Source organism: Canis lupus, chromosome 30 (assembly GCF_003254725.2).
Source record: "Canis lupus dingo isolate Sandy chromosome 30, ASM325472v2, whole genome shotgun sequence".
Lineage (NCBI taxonomy): Eukaryota > Metazoa > Chordata > Mammalia > Carnivora > Canidae > Canis > Canis lupus.
Window position 1 is genome coordinate 18397725 of NC_064272.1, and position 24407 is coordinate 18422131.

The 24407-nt window shown below is 37.9% G+C and overlaps 1 protein-coding gene across 7 annotated transcripts; it reads right to left on the bottom strand.

Annotated features, from left to right (window-relative positions):
* Positions 1-387: 387 nt before the first annotated feature.
* Positions 388-23115, bottom strand: ARPP19 (cAMP regulated phosphoprotein 19). Of its 7 annotated transcripts, XM_049104243.1 has the most exons (5): positions 22996-23115; positions 22747-22801; positions 14030-14122; positions 11179-11301; positions 388-4464 (listed from the first exon to the last, which is right to left on the bottom strand). In XM_049104243.1, exons 2-5 carry the CDS (start codon positions 22789-22791, stop codon positions 4294-4296), a joined length of 432 nt encoding a protein of 143 aa, XP_048960200.1. In that variant the 5' UTR covers positions 22792-22801; positions 22996-23115; the 3' UTR covers positions 388-4293. The 7 variants fall into 7 exon arrangements, with proteins under 7 accessions (XP_048960200.1, XP_025328539.1, XP_025328541.1 ...); XM_025472754.3 differs by lacking the exon at positions 14030-14122 and having other exon boundaries at positions 22996-23111; XM_025472756.3 differs by lacking the exon at positions 14030-14122 and having other exon boundaries at positions 23001-23083.
* Positions 23116-24407: the final 1292 nt, after the last annotated feature.

Here is a 24407-nt window from a genome sequence, read left to right on the forward strand (position 1 = left end):
TTGAAGAAGACCCCCAACATGAAGGCAAACAATGTTACCTTCATCACAAAGCCTTAACAAATGTAAGATCGTTAGGATGTCATTTTCATACTTTTTTTTAAAGATTTTATTTATGAGAGACAGAGAGAGGCAGACACAGGCAGATGGGAAAAGCAAGCTCCCTGCAGATAGCCCGATGTGGGACTTGATCCCAGGACCCCAGGATTATAACCTGAGCCGAAAGCAAATGTTCAACCACTGAGACACCCAGGCATCCCTATCATACGTAATTTAAAACAGACAGACTATAACAAAATTCTTTCCGCATATAGTAGTAGCTGAAATCTAAAGATACCAACTTCAGGAAATATTCCTGAAAAACAATGTAAATAAGACAAAAACTGCAAATTAAATGAATAGAAATTAAGTAGATCAATTTATTTTTTTGTATATTTCACAAGTATAATTTTGGAAGGGCTATTTGACAAATTTCAGCATTAACTGCCAACTCTATAGACATGTTCAACAAAAAAGGCATTTACTCTTGGCCCTTTTAATACAGGCAAAGTGTCCTATTGCATCACAAATGAGAGATGTGGTAACAGATCTGAGGGCTTATTAAAAGAAATCAGGTGTTTTTTCCAAACGTTATTTGGTTGATAACATAATACAAACATAACATGAATGGTTTCATGACCACCAGCAATTTGCAGAATAAAACCCGTAAGTCTACCTACTTCAAAGGCCGAAACTAGTGAAACAGTATTAAAATTGGTTTTTAAATCCTTAAATTAACAATCGCAGAATGAGATTTCTTTGATCTCAATTTTGTAAGGTGTGGTGGGGGATTAGGGGGAGAAAGGATATGGGGGGGTGAGAAGACTGGCAGTGCATGCTGAGTTGCAGAGTTGGGACAGCGGCTCAAATTAGTCATCCAGATTAGGATAGTGTTTTAGAAAATTAAACATGTGTCCTAAATGTGGCATACTGAGAAAGACGTTCAAGGATGATAATTCATCAGCCCTAAATACCATTTAATGAAACCCATCTGGAGGCTTAAATGGGGCAGGGTGAAGTAAAATGAGGTGAAAAAGGAAAATGAAAAGTACAAGAAATGTGTTTAATGCTGGGGAGTGTGAAAAGGCCACCAGAGAAACTTCCTTTAGTTGACACTCAAGTGTGCTCTTCCTATAGGCTACCTGCCTCTGGATCACCAAACACCAAATTCACAGCACAATTTAAGCAGAGATTACATTTCAGCTTTGATAAAACTTCACAAGTATGGTTTTGTTACATCAAGTAAAAAGAGCAACTAATTCCAACTTTTGAAGTAAGAACAAGTAGAGAGGCCTCACTCGGCCTGCCGTGATGAATAGTTAAGACTTATTTTTAGGTCAGCAGCACATGAGTATTGAATAACTTGTAAATAGACTGCAAACATGCTGCTGCCAGTTCATCAAAACATTCCAACAATTCTTACTATCCCAACATGCCAAGAACGGTAATTGTTTTAGTGAGATGTAACCTCCAAAAATGAAATGTTTCTCAAAGTGTACCACCAAAGTAGGAGCTACTGGACACAAAACAGGTAATTTATTCCAGACATTAGCGAATTTTCATGAAATATGTTACCCTCAACTTCAGTACACTTCAATATTCATTTGTAATAAATAAGACAATTAAAATTAGCAATTTTTCAAACCACAACTCTGAAATTAGAGAAATGGAGAATTAAACTCATCTAGTCAACATCTTCATTCAAGCAATGGTGAAACAGTCTGCAAATAATGTCAATAAACTGAGAGTTGAGGCAGAACAAAAAAATAGAAAAATTAAAAACCTCTCTATCCCAAGCACCAATAATGGAGGCTAAGCAATTATACCTACAAATTCTTGTTGACAGGTCTTTCCTAAGGAAAATCCTGAGATTTTAAGCACTGTGACTTTACAGAAGGCAGGTTGGTTTAATGAGGAAATTTTTAATAAAAAGACAATCAACAGTATTTTATTTTGGGCACTTACTCAGTATTTCACAGATCCTCAACAAGTTTTGAGGTAGGTTAAATATCAGCATTGTAATTTACAAAATAAAACTTAAGAGGTTTTATCACTTGTTGTAAACTATAGCAGGAATCCTATCATGGTGAAGAATAACATGGTCTCTGTGATCTTTCAGATTAATCATCTCAGATGTGTAAATTTAATGTTGACAGCTTGCAAGTATTCACCAAAAATTTTTTTAAAAAGACAAGATATCACAGAAATTCTACTTTGGGGTATTGCCTACTCTTAAATGGATCCCACAACGATCATACATATTGTGGAATAATCTACTTGCTCCCATCATAAATATGTTTATATATAACTGATCTTTAAAATTACAAACTAGAACATTACTGATTTCATTGCTTTTCTGCCTTTTGGGGTGGGTGGAGCAGGAAGATAATCAGCAAGTCTTACTGAGAGCACTAGGCAGCCTTTAAGCGCAGGTGCTATGCTCAAGGCACCATTTACAATGATTTGGGTCATAGGAAAGCAAGTACACAGATGGAGCCAAGATCTAGAAAAGATGCCTGGATCCAAAAAGAGGCGAGGCCCTGTGCAAGTCAAAGACAAAGAAAAAAATACTATCATCTCAGACTACTGATCTTCATTGTCATGCTATAGCATATCACCTATGGGAAGAACTCTTAAAAGAGCAGTAAATATATCCCAATGAAGTCTGTTAATTAAAATTATTTACTAACTAGATAAACCACAAGTAAGATTAAATTGATTATTTTATTAAAGTGACATCTATAGAAGCAAAATATCTAATATTTTAATGTATGTTCCACCTACCACATAAATGACTCTAAGTGTCACAAGTAGAATTCACTTAGCTTACTTATCAGCTCATCCTGACATGGGTTCCTGGGCCAATCTTCTCAAGTATTTGTTTCAGTATAAAATTCACTTTACTTAAACAAGTGTCAAATATTAGTAATTATACAGGATTAAGAGTGGTTAATTAACAACTGAGAAATTAGAAGAAAAACATTATTCTGTTATAAAATATAGAGCAAATTTTAAGAGTGAGGATATACACTTATGCTTCTGAACAGACTAAACAGCACAGCCGAACACGATCTGAGTCAAAGAGGCAAGAAGAAAAGGAGGGAAGGGCCACAGGAGGCAGAGTATCGAAGCCTTTTATTCTAGTGTCCCCCAAATTGACTGTGGAAGTAAAAAGTTTCTACATTAAAAAAGTTTATATAAATTACATGAATTGCAATTTTCATAAAAGTCAAAATGAAATGTTCTGCATAGGACAAAAGATATGCCTAAGCAACATATCATATCTGCACAAGGCCACTGAATGTCACGGATATTAGTAACAAATGAAAAAGCTTAAGTCTATGACAGACTAAGCAAAAATTTCAGTTTCGTATTCTATAAGCCCAAGATTGTAAACTACTCTTACTATACAAAAGCTCTAATGACATACAGAGTTTTGTGTAGGAACTCTTGTGCTTCTGGTTGGCACATCATCTACTTTTTAGTATGTGAAATTAATACAGACATTTGTGAGAGGTTGTGCAAAACTATTGTATTTACAAAAATGGCACAAAAGTGAATTCAAAAGTTGATGCACATGCACACTTCATTCACATCTTCAACAAAAGATATTCTAACATTATAGAACTGAATAAGAATACTAGCTTCAATGGCAGCTGTTAAGCACTAGAGTCACATTAAGTTACACCAGAATGGGCAAATATTGCCCAAGTAAAATTCTATTGTTAAAGCTGAAACAGGTTTAAGGCCATTCAAGTTCAATCACAGAGATACAAATCTTTCAGAGCCCCATGTACTTTTGTTTAAAGAATGTGACCTTTCTTCCAACTTGTGGTCTTAAACTTCTGTTTTACAAAATCCAAAAGGAAAATACAGAAGAAATCAATACAATAGAGGTTATATTAAATAAGAGTAACATACAAAGCTATAATTAAGATGAATTAAAGAAAGCCAACACATTACAATTGAAAAACTTGTTACTTGTTGAACCAGTCCTACACTAGAAGTTAGGTAATATATACAATTATTTTCAAGTAGATTATGTTGCTCTAACATGTTCTTTTATCAGTGCACTGTTAAACTAATCAAAAAATCTACAAACATATATTCCCTTACAATAGCAGCACACACTACCGCTACCTGCAAAGCTGTCATTCGCAAATGACTTAGTGAATGAAAGGAAATAAAAAGCAGAGAAGTAACATAATAAGGAGAAATAACGGGAATTAGAAGATTCATGCAGTTCAGCTCTTTTAATCAGCCAGCCAGCTTGCTAGCAACAAGGGATGGTTTCCGCTGAGGAAGATCCTGTGGAGTGGGAATGTGGTCACCAGTGACCTCTGTCTTATCCGGAGCTGCAGTAGGAAGCTGCTTGTTCTTCATTTTTGCTTTAGCCATATTGTAATCTCCAGAATCAAAATATTTTTGCTACAAGAAAAAAGAAATTGAGACTGGAATTTAAAACTTTCATATGCAATCACACTGATTTAACATGTACATGTGACCCTATACTGTCAGTATAAAATAAGTTATTCTTAAAAAATTTAAACAAAACATTAATATAGATGAAATAGCAAAGCTTTCATTTACTAACAGAAAAACCAAACTGAAATTCTTGCTTATTCTGAAAATAAAAACAATCCACAACTTGCATCTAAGATGTGCCACGCACTTTCAATTACCTTAATTCAATAACCTTATGTTATTAAAACCATTATTTTATAGCTCCTGTCATCTAGAATGAACGTTTCTGCAAGGGCTTAAAATCATTTCTTTGAATTAGCACAGTTCACTAAAATCAAATTAAGGTTAAAATATAAATGCTAGAGTAACAGAAGAGATAAACTCATTAGAAATTATCACTTAAAATGCACATCCCTATCCTACACTTCTATTTTTCACCTAAAACACTGAATAAGTGCAACTATCACTTTTTAGGCGGAAGGATGAATAAGGTAATGATACCTTTTATCACTAAAATAGAAATTGCAAAGACAGCGAAAGTTTAGTCTTAACATAGCTAAACTACATGAGGTACCTGTTTCAGAGTAAAAACAAATTTGCCTCGTTTTTAATTCCCACCTATCCTGTTTATTAACCTACCTTTACTAAGTGCCTGTTATACATGAGGCACCATGTGAGTCCTGGAGAGATATACAAAGATGCACAACAGTCAGAATCCCAACCATCACACTGTTGTAAGCACACAAGGTGCTATGGGTGCCCAAAGGAAGGTAACCTAACATTTCTAGAGTAGGCAAGAGGAATAATCCAGAAATTAAGAGGAGTGTCTCATGGACAAAAGGTGAGGGGGGAAAAAAAATCTGAGACTTCAGGGGTATCTCATGTGGTAAATAAAGTAGCTGGGAATTCACAGCTTAGTTTAAGATTATTGAGTGGCCTGGGAAAAGGTCTCAATGGCTGCCTCTCCCAAGGGACTATTCTTTTTAATAAGCCAGATCAGGCCTAAAGCCAAAGAGTCTAAAGCTAGAAAACGGTTTTTTATGTGTTACTATATGTATGTAACACACTGAGTAGTAACAAGGAAACTTGGAGCATGTCCTTTTAAGGTTTACTGTAGCTTTTTTCTGCATGTTTTAAAATGCGTACAGTGAAAAATCTCAGGGGCGCCTGGGTGGCTCAGTTGGTTGGGTGTCTGCCTTTGCCTCAGGTCGTGATCCCAGACTCCTGGGATGGAGTCCCACATCCGGTTCCCTGTTCAGAGGGTAGCCTGCTATCCTTTCTGCCCCTTTCCTGCTCAATCTCTCAAATAATTAAATTTTGAAAAAGAAATCTCAGAACTCTGAGTGTCCTATTAGAGTTACTTCTGAAATGTAGTAGCTTCTAGAGGAAAACAAAGCAGACTGCCAAATTCTTTACTGAGTCAAAAGCATAAAATGAGAAATCTAACACACAGTGCACATTTTAAGCATATTTTTCTCAAAGTAATAAAGTCAGTTTCTTATACTTATTGTATAGTAAGCGAAAATTCATCATAAGGGATTCTCACTTACTTGTTAGGCTACTCTGCTTGGGGAAAAGGAATTAAATTTATTTAATGTGGCTAGTGACAAAACTAAAATCAGTGCTAACAATTGAAACTGCTCTAGAGAGAGGAGTGAACTGAATCAGCATTTCTCACCATAAGACAGACATAGGCTAACAAGGCAATATTAGTTGTCTTTAACAACTTAAAAATTTTGAATTTTAAGTGCAAATCTTTAAAAATTAGCAAAACATGTTCTGGATCATCTGGTGACAAACTTATAAAAGCCTCCTCCTACCCAAATTTAGGAGCCACACTTACATCAGTATTTATAATTGCACTGACACTAAGTGATCACCTAAAGTGACAAATTAACTTTTTAAGGCTATTTTACTTAAAACTGAATCCTTGGAGCATCTGGGTGGCTCAGATGGTTAAGTGTCTGTCTGACTCCTTATTTCAGCTCAGGTCATGATACCAGGGTCCTGAGATGGAGCCCTGAGTAGGGCTCTGTGCTCAGTGCAGAGTTTGCTTTTCCTTTCCCTCTGTTCCCCCTCCCCAACATGTTTTCTCTCTCATAAATACATTTAAAAAACTTAAAAAAACTGAATTCTCAGTTTTTCTGGGGCTTCACAAATATGAAAAAATATGGGCCAGACTGTTTCTCGATATCCCTCCCAGTTTTAACAGTCTATATGTCAAAATGTACAAGCCACATTATGAAAAGCTTAAAATAGATGTAATAACTTTAATGAGTACAGTAAAACAGAAAGGGACTATTAGATATAAATATCTAATCAACCTTCCCAAATGAAGAAACTATTTATAACTTAAAAACTAAAACCCAAGGGCACCTGGGTGGCTTAGTGGTTGAGCATCTGCCTTTGGCTCCTGTCGTGATCCCCAAGTCCTGGTGGGATCGAGTCCTGATCAGGCTCCCCCACAGAAAGCCTGTCTCTCCTCTGCCTATGTCTCTGCCTCTCTCTGTGTGTGTCTCATGAACAAATAAATAAAACCTTAAAAAAAAAAAAAAAAAAACAGCCTCTAAAACCCAAGAACCCTGTGATCCAGACATCTAAAAAAAAACGAAACCCTTTTAAAATAGTAAGAAATAATATAGTTGAATATAACTTTATTTCCCTAATATAAAAGTGCTTATTCATTGACATTTTGGTATAATGCAATATCATTCAAGAGTTCCCTTCTCAAATTCTATGTAATTATTTTTTTTTTAACCATTTCTTTTTTTTTTAAGATTTTATTTATTCATGAGAATACACAGAGAGGAGAGAGAGGCAGAGACACAGGCACAGGGAGAAGCAGGCTTCATGCAGGGAGCCTGACGTGGGACTCGATCCAGGGTCTCCAGGATCACACCCTGGGCTGCAGGCGCTAAACCGCTGAGCCACCGGGGCTGCCCCTATGTAATTATTTCTTGATTCAAGTAGCATTTTCTCTTTCCCAACTATTTACTCCAAGATATGTATTTATAAATTCTGACTTGAAGATACTAAAAAGCCATAAATAGTTGAAGCTAGAGGAAAATTATAAAGACAACAGCCCAATTGATGGAAGAAAGCTTGTTCTTGTTGCTGTTTCTTTAAGATTTTATTTATTTATTCATGAAAGACAGAGAGAGGGGCAGAGACATAGGCAGAGAAGCAGGCTCCATGCAGGGAGCCCGATGTGGGACTCAATCCCGGGTCTCCAGGATCACACCCTAGCCAAAGGCAGACAGACACTCAAACACTGAGCCACCCAGGTGTCCCAGGAAGAAAGCTTGTTAACACAAATAAATTATGCTGGAGATTGGTAAAGGAAAAAAGTTTCCTAAACAGTTAATAATCAAATCCAAGTAACAATTTAATAGTCAGAGATGATTATATAATTTATTACATAAACCACACCTAACGGGACTATTTTAAAATTAGATTTGATGCAAATATATTCTACGAAGCTATATTTATAATATAATGAACATCTTTCTCATTCTGCTTTTCTACTTATTCCCTACATTACATTATCTTTATGCTTTTAAATAACCACAAAATATTCTATTTTGTTGACATCACAATTTAACTATTCCTCTGCTGCTGAATACTTTTATTCAAAGTAGCACTCTTGCTACTTCTAATTATAAAGCTGTAAATAGGAGCAGCCCTGGTGGCTCAGCGGTTTAGCGCTGCCTTCAGCCCAAGGGCCTGATCCTGGAGACCAGGGATCGAGTCCTATGTTGGGCTCCCTGCAGGAAGACTGCTTCTCCCTCTACCTCTCTCTGTGTCTCTCATGAATAAATAAATAAAAATCTTTTTAAAAAATAAATTAAAAAAATAAAATAAATAAAATAAAATAAAATAATATAAAATATAAATAAAATAAAATAAAATAAAATAAAATAAAATAAAATAAAATAAAATAAAATAAATAAGAAGCTATAAATAGGGGCGCCTGGGTGGCTCAGCGGTTGAGCATCTGCCTTTGGCTCAGGGTGTGATCCCAGAGTCCCAGGGTCGAGTCCCACATCAGGATCCTTGTATGGAGCCTGCTTCTCCCTCTGCCTGTGTCTCTGCTTCTCTCTCTATCTCATGAATAAATAAAATCTTTAAAAATAAATAAAGCTATAAATATCTTCAAACTTGAAGACGTTTTCCTTATACTGAATCCCTCAAGGGATTATTCAAAGAATATGAACACCTTTATAAATCTTGATCCATATCCCTTCCCACAAGGAGTAATAATTTTAAATGCTCCACTCAACAAAGAGAATATTAACTATATTCAACTTCAACCTCACCAGTATTACTGTAAGTATTTTTCTAATTTTGTTGTATTGTACTATGGTATATGATCTAATGTACATTTCACAGATTTCCATCATGGATAAACATTTTTCTGCACCTGATATTTTTCCTGCTAAAATTCTTTATCTAGGAGCACCTTAATGTTTTTCTTGAGTATCTGAAAAATCCTTTTATGTACTATAGATATTAACTATCATTTTTGTAATAATTTTCCCACTGAATTACTTCTCATGAACACAAGTTTTACTTTTTTTTAAAGATTTTATTTATTTATGAGAGAGAACACGTAGGGCAGGGAGAAGAGGTAGAGGGAGGGCAGCCCTGGTGGCGCAGCGGTTTAGCGCCGCCTGCAGCCCACGGAATGATCTGGAGACCCTGGATCGAGTCCCACATCAGGCTCCCTGCATGGAGCCTGCTTCTCCTTCTGCCTGTGTCTCTGCCTCTCTCTCTCTCTGCATCTCTACGAATAAATAAATGAAATCTTAAAAAAAAAAAAAAAAAAAAAGAGGTAGAGGGAGAAGCAAGCTTCCCACTGAGCAGGGAGCCTGACACAGGTCTCAATCTCAGGACCCTGAGATAATGACCTGAGCCCAAGGCAGACGCTTGCTTAACTGACTGAGCCACTAAGGTGCCCCCAGAAACTTTACCTTTTTATATATTTGGTATAATTCCTACCTGCCTTTGAATTCCTAACTTTGAAATAATATTTCAAAGCTGTGAACATTATTCTTTCATATAAAACAAAAAAAAAAAAAAACCTGTACTTTTTACCACTTTTAAAATTAAGTTTTTATGTATTTATTTTGAATTGCTAGAATTTTTATTAGGCGAGCTTTTTTTTTTTTTTTTTTTAAAGTAACCTCTACCCTCAACATGGGGCTCGAACTCATGACCTGGAGATCAAGAGTCACATGCTGTACAGAATGAGCCAGCCAGGTGCCACATTTACCATACTCTCCCGGTATTAAAACAAAGAACGTATGATTTCACTTACATATGGAATCTAAAAACATTAAACGTGTAAAAACAGCAGAATGTGGTTGCCACAAGCTGAGGGGTGGGGGAAATAGGGAGATACTGGTCAGAAGGCACACACTTTCAATGATAAAACGACTAAGTTCCAGGGACCTAATATACAGTAAGTTAACAATACTGCATTGTATACTTGACAGTTGCTAGGAGTAGAGCTTTAATGTTCTCACGTAACAACAAAATGGTAATTATGTAAGGTAAGGGATGTGTTAACTAACCTTACTAGTAAACATTTCACAACATGTATGTTGTGAAATCATCACACTGTACACCTTAAACTTACACAATATATATGTCAACAGTATCTCAATAAAGCTGGAAAACAATATCCTTTTGCAATTTGAGAAAATAATCATGTATAGCTATGGCCAATACCTATACATATAAACATACACATACACATGGATAGGTGTTGGTTAACCAAACAGCAGATACCAGTATGTTCAAGTGTTCAAGGTATTTACTTAAGGAAAAACATGATTTGGCACCTGATTCAATTAATAATTCTCTTCATCTTTCCCTGTTCCCTGTGTGGTAAATAAAGTTACTTAAAAAAAAAAAAAAAGAAAAGAAAAGATGGAATCCTTTGATTTTTCACAAAGAGGTCAAAAAAGAAAACCTAAGGATCTTGTTCAAGTAGCATTATCTCAATTCAGATCTCATTACTGAGCATTAAATGGTTTCTACCTCACAAAGAATTGGTAAGATTTTGAAAAAATATTTTCAGTAATTTGACCTACTAAAATTACCATGTATAAACTGTATTAGAGTAACTGTAAAATGTATTATGTAAAGGAGATAATAAGCTCTGCTTACATAAGTGATTTCATCCAAATAAAAAATATTTTTAGTCTGGCATGGAAATCATCTTTAAAACAGGTAAAAGTTAAAAAAAATATATGAGTAGAAAGATAAATGCCAGCTTCTGGATAGTCCTAACTTTTGGAAAGAAGGGGAAAGAAGGATATTTACACACATGTGGTAGGTTTCAACTATATCTACAACATTTTCTTTCTTACAAAGATAAAACTGAAGTAAATATGGCAAAATATTAACATATTAAATCTGAGGGGTAGGTACATGGGTTCTGCTATATTATTATCTGCACTTTCCACATGTTTAAAATAGTTTATAGTTAAATAAGTGATGAGTTGTTCATTCTTATACGTATTTATACAATAAAAGGTATAAAATATAGGAAAATTATGTATCTATATATCTGGTAAGATACAGAGTTATGTACACAGACACCCATTTTGTAATCACAATCAGCACACTGAATTCATAGGGTTTAAGCATCTGAAGATCATATAGAGAACTTACCCCTTTCTGCAATCGTTTCCTTAAGAAATCTGAACCTCCAGGCTTTTGTCCCAGATGAGGATACCTTGCTTTTAATTTTGCTTCTTCAGCTTTCTCTGGACTAGTCACTTTATCTTCCATTTCCTGAAATAATTTAAAATAACTTGTCTATTACAATTTACTTATTTAAAACAATTCACCTTTTAATATCTAGATCTGGACTTCAGTTGTCGAATGCCAAATACTGCAGCATCTGACTGAGAAATCAAGCACAGAAGCTTTTAAAACATCTCTGTCTTGTTTTTCAAATGATCCATGTGATAGCTCTATTATAGCTGTGATGCATGTGTACACCCCACACACTGGATAAAAATATCAAGATAACTCAGCTCTGAAGTCTTGCTTGCCATTACTTTCCAGTCATGTATAATACATTTATAGTTAGTCACCTTCCATGGAACTCATCAGTTCTTTGCCTGCATTCAGAGAACCATCTTAATACTCTTAAAACACAAAAAGATCTGTTAATCCAGATTCATGTATGATTGGAAGCACTGAGATTCTTTAATAGGAATTAACAACTTATTTACCAGAAGATTTTCCCTAACTCAATATAGAAGACCTTTTTAAAAAAAATTTTTTTATTTCTCTTAAGTCATCTCTACACCTAACATTGGGCTCAAGCTCACAATCCCAAGATCAAGAGTTGTATGCTCCACCAACTGAGTCAGCCAGCCACCCAGCCTTGGTATTTTTAAAGAGAAGTATCTTTGTCAATCTTCCTATCAGTGTATATTATTCCCTAGTTTCCCCCTGTATTTAATGACAGACCGCTCATACCAAAGGTACCATTCTTCAATGTATCAAAAATGTGTTTTCTAACCAAATGACTGTCAATATTTTAGGACTATTCTCTTTTTTTCTTTTAAAAGATTTTATTTATTTGAGAGAGAGCACCAGCAGGGAGAGGGACAAGCAGACTCCCTGCTGAGCCTGACATGGGGCTCTATCAGGGGACCCTGAGACCATTACCTGAGCTGAAGTCAGATGCTTAACTGAGGCATCCAGGTGCCCTTTTTTTGTTTTGTTTTGTTTTGTTTTTTTGTAAGTAAGCTCTACAACCAACATGGGGCTTGAACTCATAACCCCAAGTTCAAGAGTTGCATGCTTTCCAACTAGGCCAACCAAGTGCCCCAAAGCCTATTCACTCAATTTTTTTGAAAAGCACATTTAATACAAATTTTATGTGATACAGGAGGCTTCATAAACATGAAGACCAAAGATATGTTTAAACCTCATTTTTATACTAGGTTTAATCAAAAGTAGAGAGAAAATGAAAAAAATATGACAGGACAAAAAGGAACATGAGCTGAGAGTGGTAAATGGAGGAAAGGAGCAAGGCTTATTTGTTCAGTCTTCTTTGTGTCCCTCTATCTTTGAAGGTAGGGGAGTTCCTTTCCTCCAGCTATACAGAAGGCACCTCTCATTTGCGGATCTTATTATCTGCTTCAGGGGAAAGCCAAAAGTCCTTTCTGCACATGCTATTTCTCAGATGCCTTCAGCTTATAATATCAAAATCCCAAAGTGCCGTACTTTGGGTAGCATTCTTCCATTTGAAAGTTTCCCAAGAAATTTCATGGTTCAGAAACTGAGGTCAATTATCCCATAACCCAGTGAATCAGTCTCAGTCCTGGGAATAGATCAGTCCTTTCAAATAGTTGTGTCTCATTTCAGGACATGGTGGTTGTACCTACATTAGGTTTTTATACGGTATGATTGCTCATACTACTGGCATTTAAGAAGGGACATTTTTCTTGCACTGACTTTTGTCAGTTTTCCCAAGATCCCAGCTGCAGACTCTAGTGATTGGAGTGTCCTAGTGTCCTTCATGGTCAACAGAAACTACTTGTCAAGTTGAAAAAGGTCCTGTCCCTTCCCATTATTCTTTCTCCTCTTCTCAAGCTCTTCATTCCCCTTCCAAGTGGATCCAATCCCCATCCACAAGGTAGAGCCACAGGACAGAAAGGCTGAGTCCACTAAAACCCACCTCCCCCCTTTTTTAAAGATTTTATTTATTCATGAGACACACACAGAGAGAGAGAGAGAGGCAGACACATAGGCAGAGGAGAAGCAGGCTCCCTGTGGGGAGCCTGATGTGGGACTCGATACCAAGACTCTGGGATCAGGATCTGAGCCAAAGGCAGACAGACACTCAACCACTGAGCCACCCAGGTGCCCCAAACATACTTAACTTTTTTTTTTTTTAAAGATTTTATTTATTCATGAGAAACACAGAGAGAGAGGCAGAGACACAGGCAAAGGGAGAAACTGGGTCCTCATGGGGAGCCTGATATGGGACTCGATCCCTGGATCCCAGGATCTACGACCTGAGCCAAAGGCAGACGCTCAACCATTGAGCCACCCAGGAATCCCAAACCTACTCACTTTTAACAGCAGTCTTGATATAGTCTACTTTTTCCCCCCAAGAACCATACTTTATAGGGGAGCAATGTTTATCACTTTGTGGTAAGTACTGAAGAAGAATCAATCAATCAAGAAAAACAAAGCTGGGATCCCTGGGTGGCGCAGCGGTTTAGCGCCTGCCTTTGGCCCAGGGCGCGATCCTGGAGACCCGGGATCGAATCCCACGTCGGGCTCCTGGTGCATGGAGCCTGCTTCTCCCTCTGCCTATGTCTCTGCCTCTCTCTCTCTCTCTCTCTCTCTGTGACTACCATAAATAAATAAAAAATATTAAAAAAAAAAAAAGAAAAGAAAAACAAAGCTGCCCTGATAGGCAATGCTGGGCAAAGACAAAATGCACTTTCCAGCTAATGAACTCATTTCTGTATGTCAGCCAGGCAAAATCACATACCTTTGCATATCTCAATTCTTCCAGGTTGGGTGCGGGTGACTGGATGACGGGCACTGAGGGGGGCACTTGATGGGATGAGCACTGGGTGTTATTCTAGATGTTGGCATATTGAACACCAATAAAAAATAAATTTATATAAAAAAATTCTTCCAGGTTATTTATGAATGTCAAAAATGAATGAATATCCATAAATGCCAAGCCTTCTGTTCCTATACAGCAAGCAAATCATTTATGCCCAAAATAACTTACGATTTTTCCATCCATTTTCCTCAAAATTGTATTAATGCATGCTTTATAATTAGCTTTGTTGACCTTATACATTGTCAGTATTTCCCTCATCTTGACCAGCTTCCTCATGTGTTACAACATCTCATTTTTAGTCTTGGAATATCTTGAGATTAATGCTGCTGCAGCTGCTGTCAAATATACTTTTTCTATGGGGCCTCCTTTATATTGTGTGCTCCCCCTTCTGCTTCAAGTGCTCTACCTTCCTCCTTTTATGCTACAGTCTCATGTATCTATTTAGATTTTCAGTCTCTTTAAGTGGTCATATCACTCTCTTGATATACACAAAATTCAACTCTGTGTGCTCTGCCAGAGACAGAGCCTCTAAATAGTATCAGTGACTCTGCCAGTCATTCCATTCAAGAAGAGTATGACCCCAAAGAGAGCTCAAATGTGAGGTGTGTGATGCAAACCTGCCATTCCCATAATGATCTCAATCCTGGGGTTCTTTCAGAGTTGAAGTGTATCAGTGTTCCGTTTATTATTCTAGTGTTTAAGAACTCAGCCCCTAGAAATCTACTACACCTCAGCTGTCAATTAACTGAAGAATCAGTCCAGGTATCTGTTCAACCACTAGATTAAAAAAAGTGACATGTCCTATTGAGAACTGATAGGGCTATCTCCACTACGATTGGGACTTCACTGGGGTTCTTCAAGGGTATTTTAGTTACATACAATTTGTTTGATAACTTTAGAATCTAACCCCTATGTAAGGTAGGACTATACTGTATTCATCACCCAAGCTAAAGAAATAATATAAATTTAAGATTACCAATTTAGTGCAGGAAGGTGGGCTAGAGTTTCTCCTTGGTGGTTCAGCTTTCACTGTAGGCATCTGCCACAGGTCCAGCTGTATTCACAGTGGTGCTTCTCAGAGGGAATTGGGAAAAGGAACTTATTCTTGGGTCCCCTGATACAGTTGTTTTATAAATCGGTTAATCTTAAATTTGGATGTTAGTTGAAAAGAACTATAACTTGATTATAGCCTTTGAGTCCTCACACATTCAAACTAAAGGGTATTAACAGTCCTACGTTTCCAATAAAACCATCCAGCTTTCTTGGGCCTGGTAAATAAAGGCTCTTCACTTCCTTTGAGTTGAATTATCAGTTCCCTATATCTAAGAGAAATTCCTTAAAATTTCTAGTATGTGGTAGCAACTTGCCCTAATTTCCTGTGTTTCTGCAGGTTTCCCTAATTTTCAATAAAAGAGGGGAAGAAAGTTGTACACAACATACCACTGTATCTGGCATTCCTGTATTTTCTAAATAAAGAATACATTCTTGTATATGTTTATACATAATACTAAGCATGTTCAATTAAATCAAAATAGTTTATTTTAAATACCGTTTTGGGCAACAGCATCAACAGAAGAAAGTATCATTTAGGTTTGGAATGGATTTATGATATGTGTCCTAGAAAAACAATTTAATCCTTGAACTTTCTTTCCAAATACATAGATAAAAGGACAAGTGTCTGCTAGCTGCAACTCTGTAGCTGGATTCAGAATTTCAGCTGCATTTAACACCAAAAGGGGGAAAAATATGACCAAATCAACATTTCTCAAACACAGTACATCCCATCCAGACATCTAGGATACTTTTCATGGACCATACAGAAACCTTCTTAGCTTGTTGCAAATGTACAGTTATATATTTTCAACTTATCAGTAAGTTGAAATGCTTGGGACTTTCAACCTAGAGTTAAATATAATTAACATGTCAGGTGGCAGACTGTGTCCACTGGCATTCAGCCCATACTCACCCTTCTTTAAAACACTCCCCTAAATCCCTATAGTTAGACGTCAAAAACTGTATTTCCCTGACTGAATTCCTACTAGGTTCTGCTAATGACAATACACCAGCTTAAAAGGCATAGGAGAAAGAATCGACTCTGTTCCTGGTGATGGCCACCAACAACGTGAGGACAAGCAGTAGCCCAAGAGCTTTCACCTCCAGAAACATTTTCCCCCTTTATTCCTCCACCCTTCTAATAATTTGTACCCTAATTCCCTAAACACATCCCTTTCTGTTTCAAATACCAAAAGTGGTTCCTACTCTCCAGATAAAACACTAGTTGATAAAGTCAGGTAAAATAAGCAATTTATCCCTATAGTCATGTTAAAAAAATGCAAAGGACACACAGAATTTGGTGTGATTCCATGTTTCTGTACATCCTTCAAAGTAATTCCTAAACATTTATTTCAGCTAGAATGAAAATAAATCTTGAAAAAGGCTTGAGATACAGGAATAGCAAAGAAATTGGCATACATTAATGTATACTGACAAGTCACTTTGTAATTTCTCCCCAACTTTGCTGAGATATAATTGATGCATTAGCTTTTCAAATTTTAAAGTCTTAATATTGGAGGTTAAATACACAACAAAAGGGGAGCCTAGCTGGCTCAGTCAGTATAGCATGGGACTCTTGATCTCAGGATTGTAGGTTCAAGCCCCATGCTGGGTATACAGATTTACTTAAAAATAGAATCTTGGGCAGCCCGGGTGGCTCAGCGGTTTAGCACCACCTTCAGCCCAGGGCCTGATCCTGGAGACCTGGGATTGAGCCCCACATCCGGCTCCCTGCATGGAGTCTGCTTCTCCCTCTGCCTGTGTCTCTGCCTCTCTCTCTCTCTGTCTCTTGTGAATAAATAAATTAAAAAATCTTAAAAAAAATAGAATCTTAAAAAAAAAAGCCTCAAAATATATAAAGCAAAAGTTGACAGAATTACAGTAACAAGTGACAAGTCTATCAGCATAGGATATTTCAACACACCTTTCAGCAATTGATGGGTGAAAAAGAAAGTCACGATACCAGATTGTATTTCTGCACCCAATAGTTAGGAAATACATGCTCTTAAAAAAAAAAAAAAAAAAAAAAAAGGAAATACATGCTCTTCCCAAGCACAAATGGAAAAGTCTTAACCATTTTCATCCAGACCACCACCTATGACTATAGTTAATAAGATTAAAAGTCAGTAATAAAAAATTTTATATATCCCTACTATTTAGAAATTAAAATACATTATTAAAATGCTTATTAACTCATTAAAACTGCAATGTGTACAAACTTAAAAAATACATTACTGAAATAATTCAAGGTTAAAAGAAATAACAAGAATAAAAAAACACATGGAACTCACTGATAATAAAAAATTCTATACTTACCAAACTTGTGGGATATGACAAATGTCCCTTAGGGGCTTATATTAAAGAAGAAAATGAAAACTCAATGAGTTATGTATCCAACCTTAATAAACAAAGAACAGAACCCAAACAGAATAGGAGAGAAAAAAAGATACAAAAGAGAGGGTCAGCAAAATAGGGGAATGATAAGCTTAGCCAAGAAGTATTTTTAAAGATTCAAATCTGATTTCAAAATTTTATCCTCTAAGATGTTTTTGTATCATACAGTAATTTTACTACTTTGTAGAATAGATACTAGAATGTGAGTGGATTCACTCAGCTCAGCAGTTTCTATGCTGCTAATCCCTTTGGTGGGGAGAAGTATAGAAGGATCAATAGAATTCTGGAGTATTTACTATAGGCTACAAACTGGGAACAGAGAAACCCAGGATTATCATAACAAAGATATACACTTATCATTTACAAAAAAAAATACTTAAGAACACTACTTCAAATGAGGGTTACCCTTTTGGCAAGCACATAAACTTTATCTTCAATGTATACTCTATACCTAGTACACAGCCTAATATTTATTGTGAATACGGTTTTGTGAATTAATCTATTGAAATACATTAGATATCCTTTTTGTAAGTAGGTAGGGCATAAAGTATAAAAACATACAGAAAAAAAGACCAATCAGGGATTATGTAGTCTATCATGGATTGCTAATAAATCTGAATGACTGGTACTACTCTTCAGCCTTCAGCAGAAAAGTTACATAGCAATATCAACAATACAAATCTGATCACTCTAACCAAATTCTCATCTATCTGCTCAGCAATTATGCTCACTGATGCACTGACTGATGAATACACAGGAAAAGATTAACGAAGGCCAACAAATCCTAGAGGATATTGCCAGGGAAGTATCAGTATTGTTATCAACCTCTATGGGAAAACACTGTAGTCCAATTAAATCCTTACTACTTGCCCGGTAGCTGGCACTTAACAGGTGTTCAATAAAAGCCTAATGAACAAACACACTGTTTTTAATAAAGTTAAGAAACTTCCTAAACACCTTACAGTTTTACCATTAGGTTATCTTTTAAGTATTTCATGTTATAGTAGCACAGGTTCAAGAATAAAAGACTAAGAGAGGCAAGCTTAAACACTGTTGTATAGAAGCATACTTGCTAAGATAGCAAAGAGAAACATTTTAAAACTTTTCTGAGGTTTACCTCTAGATTGCTAAGAATTAATGGTTGCACAAACCAGACCACTAGGTTCTGGTTTAAAAATAAAAATTAGGGACACCCGGGTGGCTCAGCGGTTGAGTGGCTGCCTTTGGCCCAGGGCGTGGTCCAGGAGTCTCAGCATCGAGTCCCGCATCGGACTCCTAGTCCGACTCCCTGCATGGAGCCTGCATCTCTGTCTCTCGTGAATTAATATAATAAATATAATATAATATAATATAATATAATATAATATAATATAATATAATATAATATAAATAAAAATTTAAAACACCCTTGAGACTTTTAGTTACCAAAGGCAGTGGTGTAACAGCCCCAACAAATGTCAATATTAACCGCAATTCCTTAAAAACTGGGAAAATAGAAAAGCAATTTGTATCCACTCTTCAACGGTGATATATGAAAGTAATTAACATAATAGTTTTCTTCCTTCTCCACTACTCACAAAAGTACCAAGTGTTATGTTTTAAACTGACAAAAATATTTTAAGTGAGAGCCCTACTTGAGTTAGCTTCTTCCAAGACATCTTACTAACTTAACTTGATGAAATTTGTACTAAAATCTAGAAAACCTGCTATTATGATTTCTTTTAAACTTAAAAACCAGGTATATATGAAAAAATATATACAATCCTCTACTTTCTTTTTTTTTTAATCTTTTTTTAATTTTTTTTAAATTTTTATTTATTTACGATAGTCACAGAGAGAGAGAGGCAGAGACATAGGCAGAGGGAGAAGCAGGCTCCATGCACCGAGAGCCCGATGCGGGATTCGATCCCGGGTCTCCAGGATCGCACCCTGGGCCAAAGGCAGGCGCTAAACCGCTGTGCCACCCAGGGATCCCTAATCCTCTACTTTCATTCAGATTTCCAAAGTGGGTCTAAACAAAGGTTTTCGTATTACTATAGTCTATCCCTCCTCCTACTTTTTTTTTTTTTTTAAGACTTTATTTATTCATGAGGAACACAGAGACAGAGGCAGAGACACAGGCAGAGGGAGAAGCAGGCTCCTTGCAGGGAGCACGACGTGGGACTCAATCCAGGGACTCCAGGATCATGCCCTGGGCCAAAGGCAGGAGCTAAACCACTGAGCCACCCAGGTGTCCAAATCCCTCCCCTTTTTAAACTGCAGTACAACCACTGCCATCTATATTGAAATAGTACTTTGCCAATGGTTTCATATGAAAAATTCTGAGAAAATTTCATTCAACCAATATTTTCTGAATAAAATGAATGGAATGAATCGAGTAAGTTAGATGCTATGTGAGAAAAGATAAAGGAGGGTCCCTGAAATTAAGATGCTCACAATGAAAATAGATTTATGTATTTTAAGTCTCCACATGCCTCTTCTCACCCCAGAACTAGAGCGCACACCTGTCTGACTGAGCTTAGTGTTATTCAAAGTGGAATCACAGGTAACAGATCCAAGAAGTCTCTGCTTAATTTTTAATGTTTTGTTTTCACGTCAGTGATAATCTACAAGAAAAAATATAAGCATACACTAGCACATCTGAAATGCCATCTCATATTTAAGTGCCACATGAGTTCCATGTGAGCTTTCATTTATGACCGAGACTGAGCAGTACTACTCTAATTATCCAAGATAATGAGAAAAGAACAGAGCTCAATTTAAAATGTAATGATGCATTTTTGACCTTAGAGTTAAATGATCACATAGATTACACTTTAAAAAGAACTGAGTCATCATATCACTAGGGGACCATTAACCTGCCATATTGAAGAGTTCCCGCACTTTAACAATTGATACCACATTCTCAATACATTGGAAATTTATTTTCAGCAAAATACCATGACACAATAATTTACACTAATTTTGTTTGTATTTGTTTTTAATTTTTTAAAAAAATGTTTAAAGTAATCTCTACATCCAGTGTGGGGCTCAAACTCACCACTCTGAGATCAAAAGTTGCACGCTCCACCAACTGAGCCTTCCAGGTGCCCGTTTTAATTTTAAAGCAGTATTAAAGAAACAGATGCTTATACTTATTTTCAAGTTCATACATATTTAGTTAATATCCCAATTAAAAAAAGTGGTCTATACAGTTTTCTTCTCTTAATAAGGGGCACTCAGAGAAACAGTGACTTAGCTCTACTCCATGCAGGCTGATCTCTGTTAATTTTTCAGAGGCAATTGGCTAATGTACTATAAAACTATAAAGGTATTTTAGCTGAATACTTTGGCTTTAATTGAAAGGTCAACTGGGTACAGAGAGAATAATCCAGTTTTTTAGGTCATCTAACTATTCTTCCAAATGGAAGAAACAGGTGATTTGGCCCATAGGAACACAGAAGTGACTCTGCACATTCTCATGTTTAGGGATGGTATCCATGCTACAGGCACTTAACATCTACAGCCAATCCCTAATGCAAGAAGGGACACTATATTACCCCTACACTTTGGTATTAATGACAGCAGCCCTAAAACCACAGGACTTGAATTAAAATTTTAATGTAGATATTCATGAAAAGAAAACATTCAAGACATGTTTCATACTATTAAGGGTCAGAACATTAGGCTGTTCCAGGTAAAAGCATTTACATTTTAGAAATCAACACTTTACACTTTGGCAACACACTAACAAATCTCACAAAAGAAAATTACATAGCATACTCTTCTATATCATAAGTCAAAACTGAGGTTGATTTTAGTGTTTAGGACAGAACAGTATAGAGACAATTTGTTGTTTTTTTCCCGGAGTTCTTAAATCCCAAGCAATTATGAACACCACAATAAATATTTTTTAGTTAATAATTGACATTTCATGTTACTGTAATCTTTACACTACGTTTGTGTTTTTTTTGTCCTAAAAGTTCATTTTTGTTAAACATAAAAAATACCCAACACAGCCTTCATCGGAATATTCCCTAATAATATCCTAACTTGGCCTCTTATTTATACTATTGCTTTTTCTTTTTTTTAAAATAATAACAATGTAACAGATCCATCCAACTGAAGAAAACTTAACTTGTAAGAATATATGGAATGGGCTTAGAACACACTAATTAAATTTCCAACCTGATTAGGAGCATGGGTAGAACATTAAGCAGAAGCCCTTACAAAGTCCAAGCATTAGGCCAAATCCTATTTATGATAATGCCTTCTGATTTTTTTTTTTTTCAAGAAAAAGTGCTGGTAATTTTCCATCAACAATTTAAGAAACAAGGTATCCTGGGCCTTTGTAGGGCAGCCACAATTACCTAGGAGGGTAGGGCAACAGGAATAATGGTGGAACAGGCAAGAACTAGCATAGATTAAAAAAAGAAAACCTCAATACTCATAATTTGAAGTATACGGATTTGTGGCGTACCCTCCTACCTCTGAAGGATATTACAGATTCCTGTCTCTACGAAAATCCAGGTCAACTGAGTTGGTAAAATTTTTTAAATGCCAAGCCTTCCATTTCCAGACAAGTACCATATGCGGATCCCAGTGGCTTTACATTTCTGAGCACAGAAGTCACCTAGCTCGTTGAAGCCCCACAACAACCGCATGAAGTATCGCTATTCTTACGTTTACAGATGAGGAGACTGAAAACTAAGGCGTTTAGCGACTGGTGAAGGTCACGGGGCCAACAAGGGTTGGAACCGAACTGCCAACCCAGGTCTGAACTCCCCGCCCAAACACGCGACGACCGCCTCAGGAGTTAAAGGCATGCGGGCAACACCAGGAGTGGCAGAGTTAGTTCTTCACGGGAGAAATACAACTTCCTGCGCAAAGTGAAACTCACGGGGAAACTCAGGTTCCACGCATAAAACCCGCTCGCATGTGCAGTCGAGGGCAAGGAACCACGCGCCCGGCCGAGGGGCGGCGCCGACGTGGACAAGGCTCCCACTCCCACCACGCTGGCGCTGAGCAGCCGGGCCTGCGGGCGGCGGACGCGCGAGAGCCCGGGCCGTGAGGGCCGGCCCCGCCCTCCGCACCAGGCGCCGCCGCCCGACTCCCGGCGGGCGCGCCCCTCCGCACGCGGCCGCAGCAGGCCGCCCCGCAGGCCCGGCCCCCGGCGCGCTCGCTTCTGGGCCTTCCGCGACCACACTCACCTTCTGCTCCTCCGCGGAGGCTGCCTCAGGGACTTCCGCGGACATACTGCTCCTTCTGCAACGACACGCCGGGGAAGATGCGATTACCGGGTGGCCGAGGCCCACCCGCCCCTGCTCTCCCAGCGCCCGCTCGGGCCGCCTCCGCCCGCGAAAATGGCCGTGCCTTATGACGACACGGAGCCCCGCAGCGCTCGGCGACCGCGACCCGCGGCGGCCCGGCCGCCCCTGCCGCGCCGCGCCCCTGCCTACCTTACCCCGCGGCTCCGGCCCTGCGACGCCGAAGCACTTCCTTTCTTCCTTCAAAGGTCGCGGCTCGCGCGTTACCTCACGTCCGCCGGCCAGATGCTTCCTGGGAATTGTAGTTTACAAGCGGAGCCGCCTCTCCTCCCTCCGCCCCGCCCCTTTCCCGCCTGTTCCAGGGACTTCATAATTTCTGCTTTCCCGGACTCGCCCAGTCCGATTCTCGTACTTGTTCTCGCGCTGTAACCGGGCATATTGTCTTTTGCGCGCTCCAAAGCCCTGTGCTGCTCCGTTCCACAATCTCTCCCGGCTCCGCTTTGCCTTCTTAACCATATGCATCTCTCACATCCCCCTCCCTCCCCCCATTCTACATCATCTCAGGCTTTTCTTGAGCCCCTACACTAGGTCAGGTCCACTTCTTTAAATGCTATCACATCTCTGCAGAGTTCTCCAGCAACATACACTGTATCATGAGACATTAATTGCTATTACTATTAATAGAGTAATAATAACAATTCACTGGCCCTTTTCCCGCCCAGATAAGCTACCTTAGGACAGAGACCTCGTCCACATTTGCTTGTATTTCACTCCCAGAGGCCAGCATTGTCCTAGATGTTCAATAAAAATCCCACGAAGAAATTTATGTTCCATTCATTGGTCTACACCCCAGGTCCACTTCCACAACTTTGCTGAAACCCCTGGCAACAAACTCACCCAATGGCCTTCTTAATTACCAAATCTGTTGGCTTTACCTCTAATCCTCATTCTAATAGGCATCTGAGTAGCTACTGGCAGTACTATAAAGGTCATTTCAATGAAGTGTCTCTCAGAAACTTGGAAATAAGATTGACCTCTAAGAGTTAAACTAGTAAAAAGCAATTCTGTGGGAGTTTGGAAACCATCAAAACATTCAATCAGAGTTTCCTAGGAAGAATCTCAGACAGGAAGACTTGCGTTGGGATTGCAACTTGAAAAACCAAGTGTTACACTGCACTCCTTCAGGAGTAAAGAAGGAAGACGCTTGTCAGGCAACCATGTACTTAGAATTCAAGAATTCAAGAAGGCAACTCTTCGACCAAGATATCCTTTAGGAGTGCTTTAAGCTGGGTCAGCTGAGAAATTCATGAGCTTAGCTATTCTCATTCCATAATCACAAAGTAACTTACTGAAATTTTGCCTTTCCTTCATACAGAACTATAGGGAGAAAGGAGAATGTGCTAGTTAGGCTAACAACCATCTAACAGTTGTATTTTTGTTTTAAACACTTTGTTTGTTTGTTTATTTTTAAAGATTTTATTTATTTATTTTAGAGACAGAGAGAGAGAGAACACAAGCAAGGGGAATAGCAGAGGGAGAGGGAGAATCAAGCTCCTCTCTGAGCAGCGACCTCATTGCGGGGCTGGATCCCGGGAGTCTGGGAT

Bases quoted from the DNA above. Each gene is read 5' to 3' on its own strand.
- ARPP19 (XM_025472757.3), bottom strand. From the start codon at position 15,149: ATGCCTACAGTGAAAGCTGAACCACCAAGGAGAAACTCTAGCCCACCT. The intron at 14,123-15,086 runs GTAATCTTAAAT...GCCAACATCTAG, and splicing joins CACCTTCCTGCACTAAATTG to AATAACACCCAGTGCTCATC. The intron at 11,302-14,029 runs GTATGTGATTTT...AAATTATTTCAG, and splicing joins AAGAATTGAGATATGCAAAG to GAAATGGAAGATAAAGTGAC.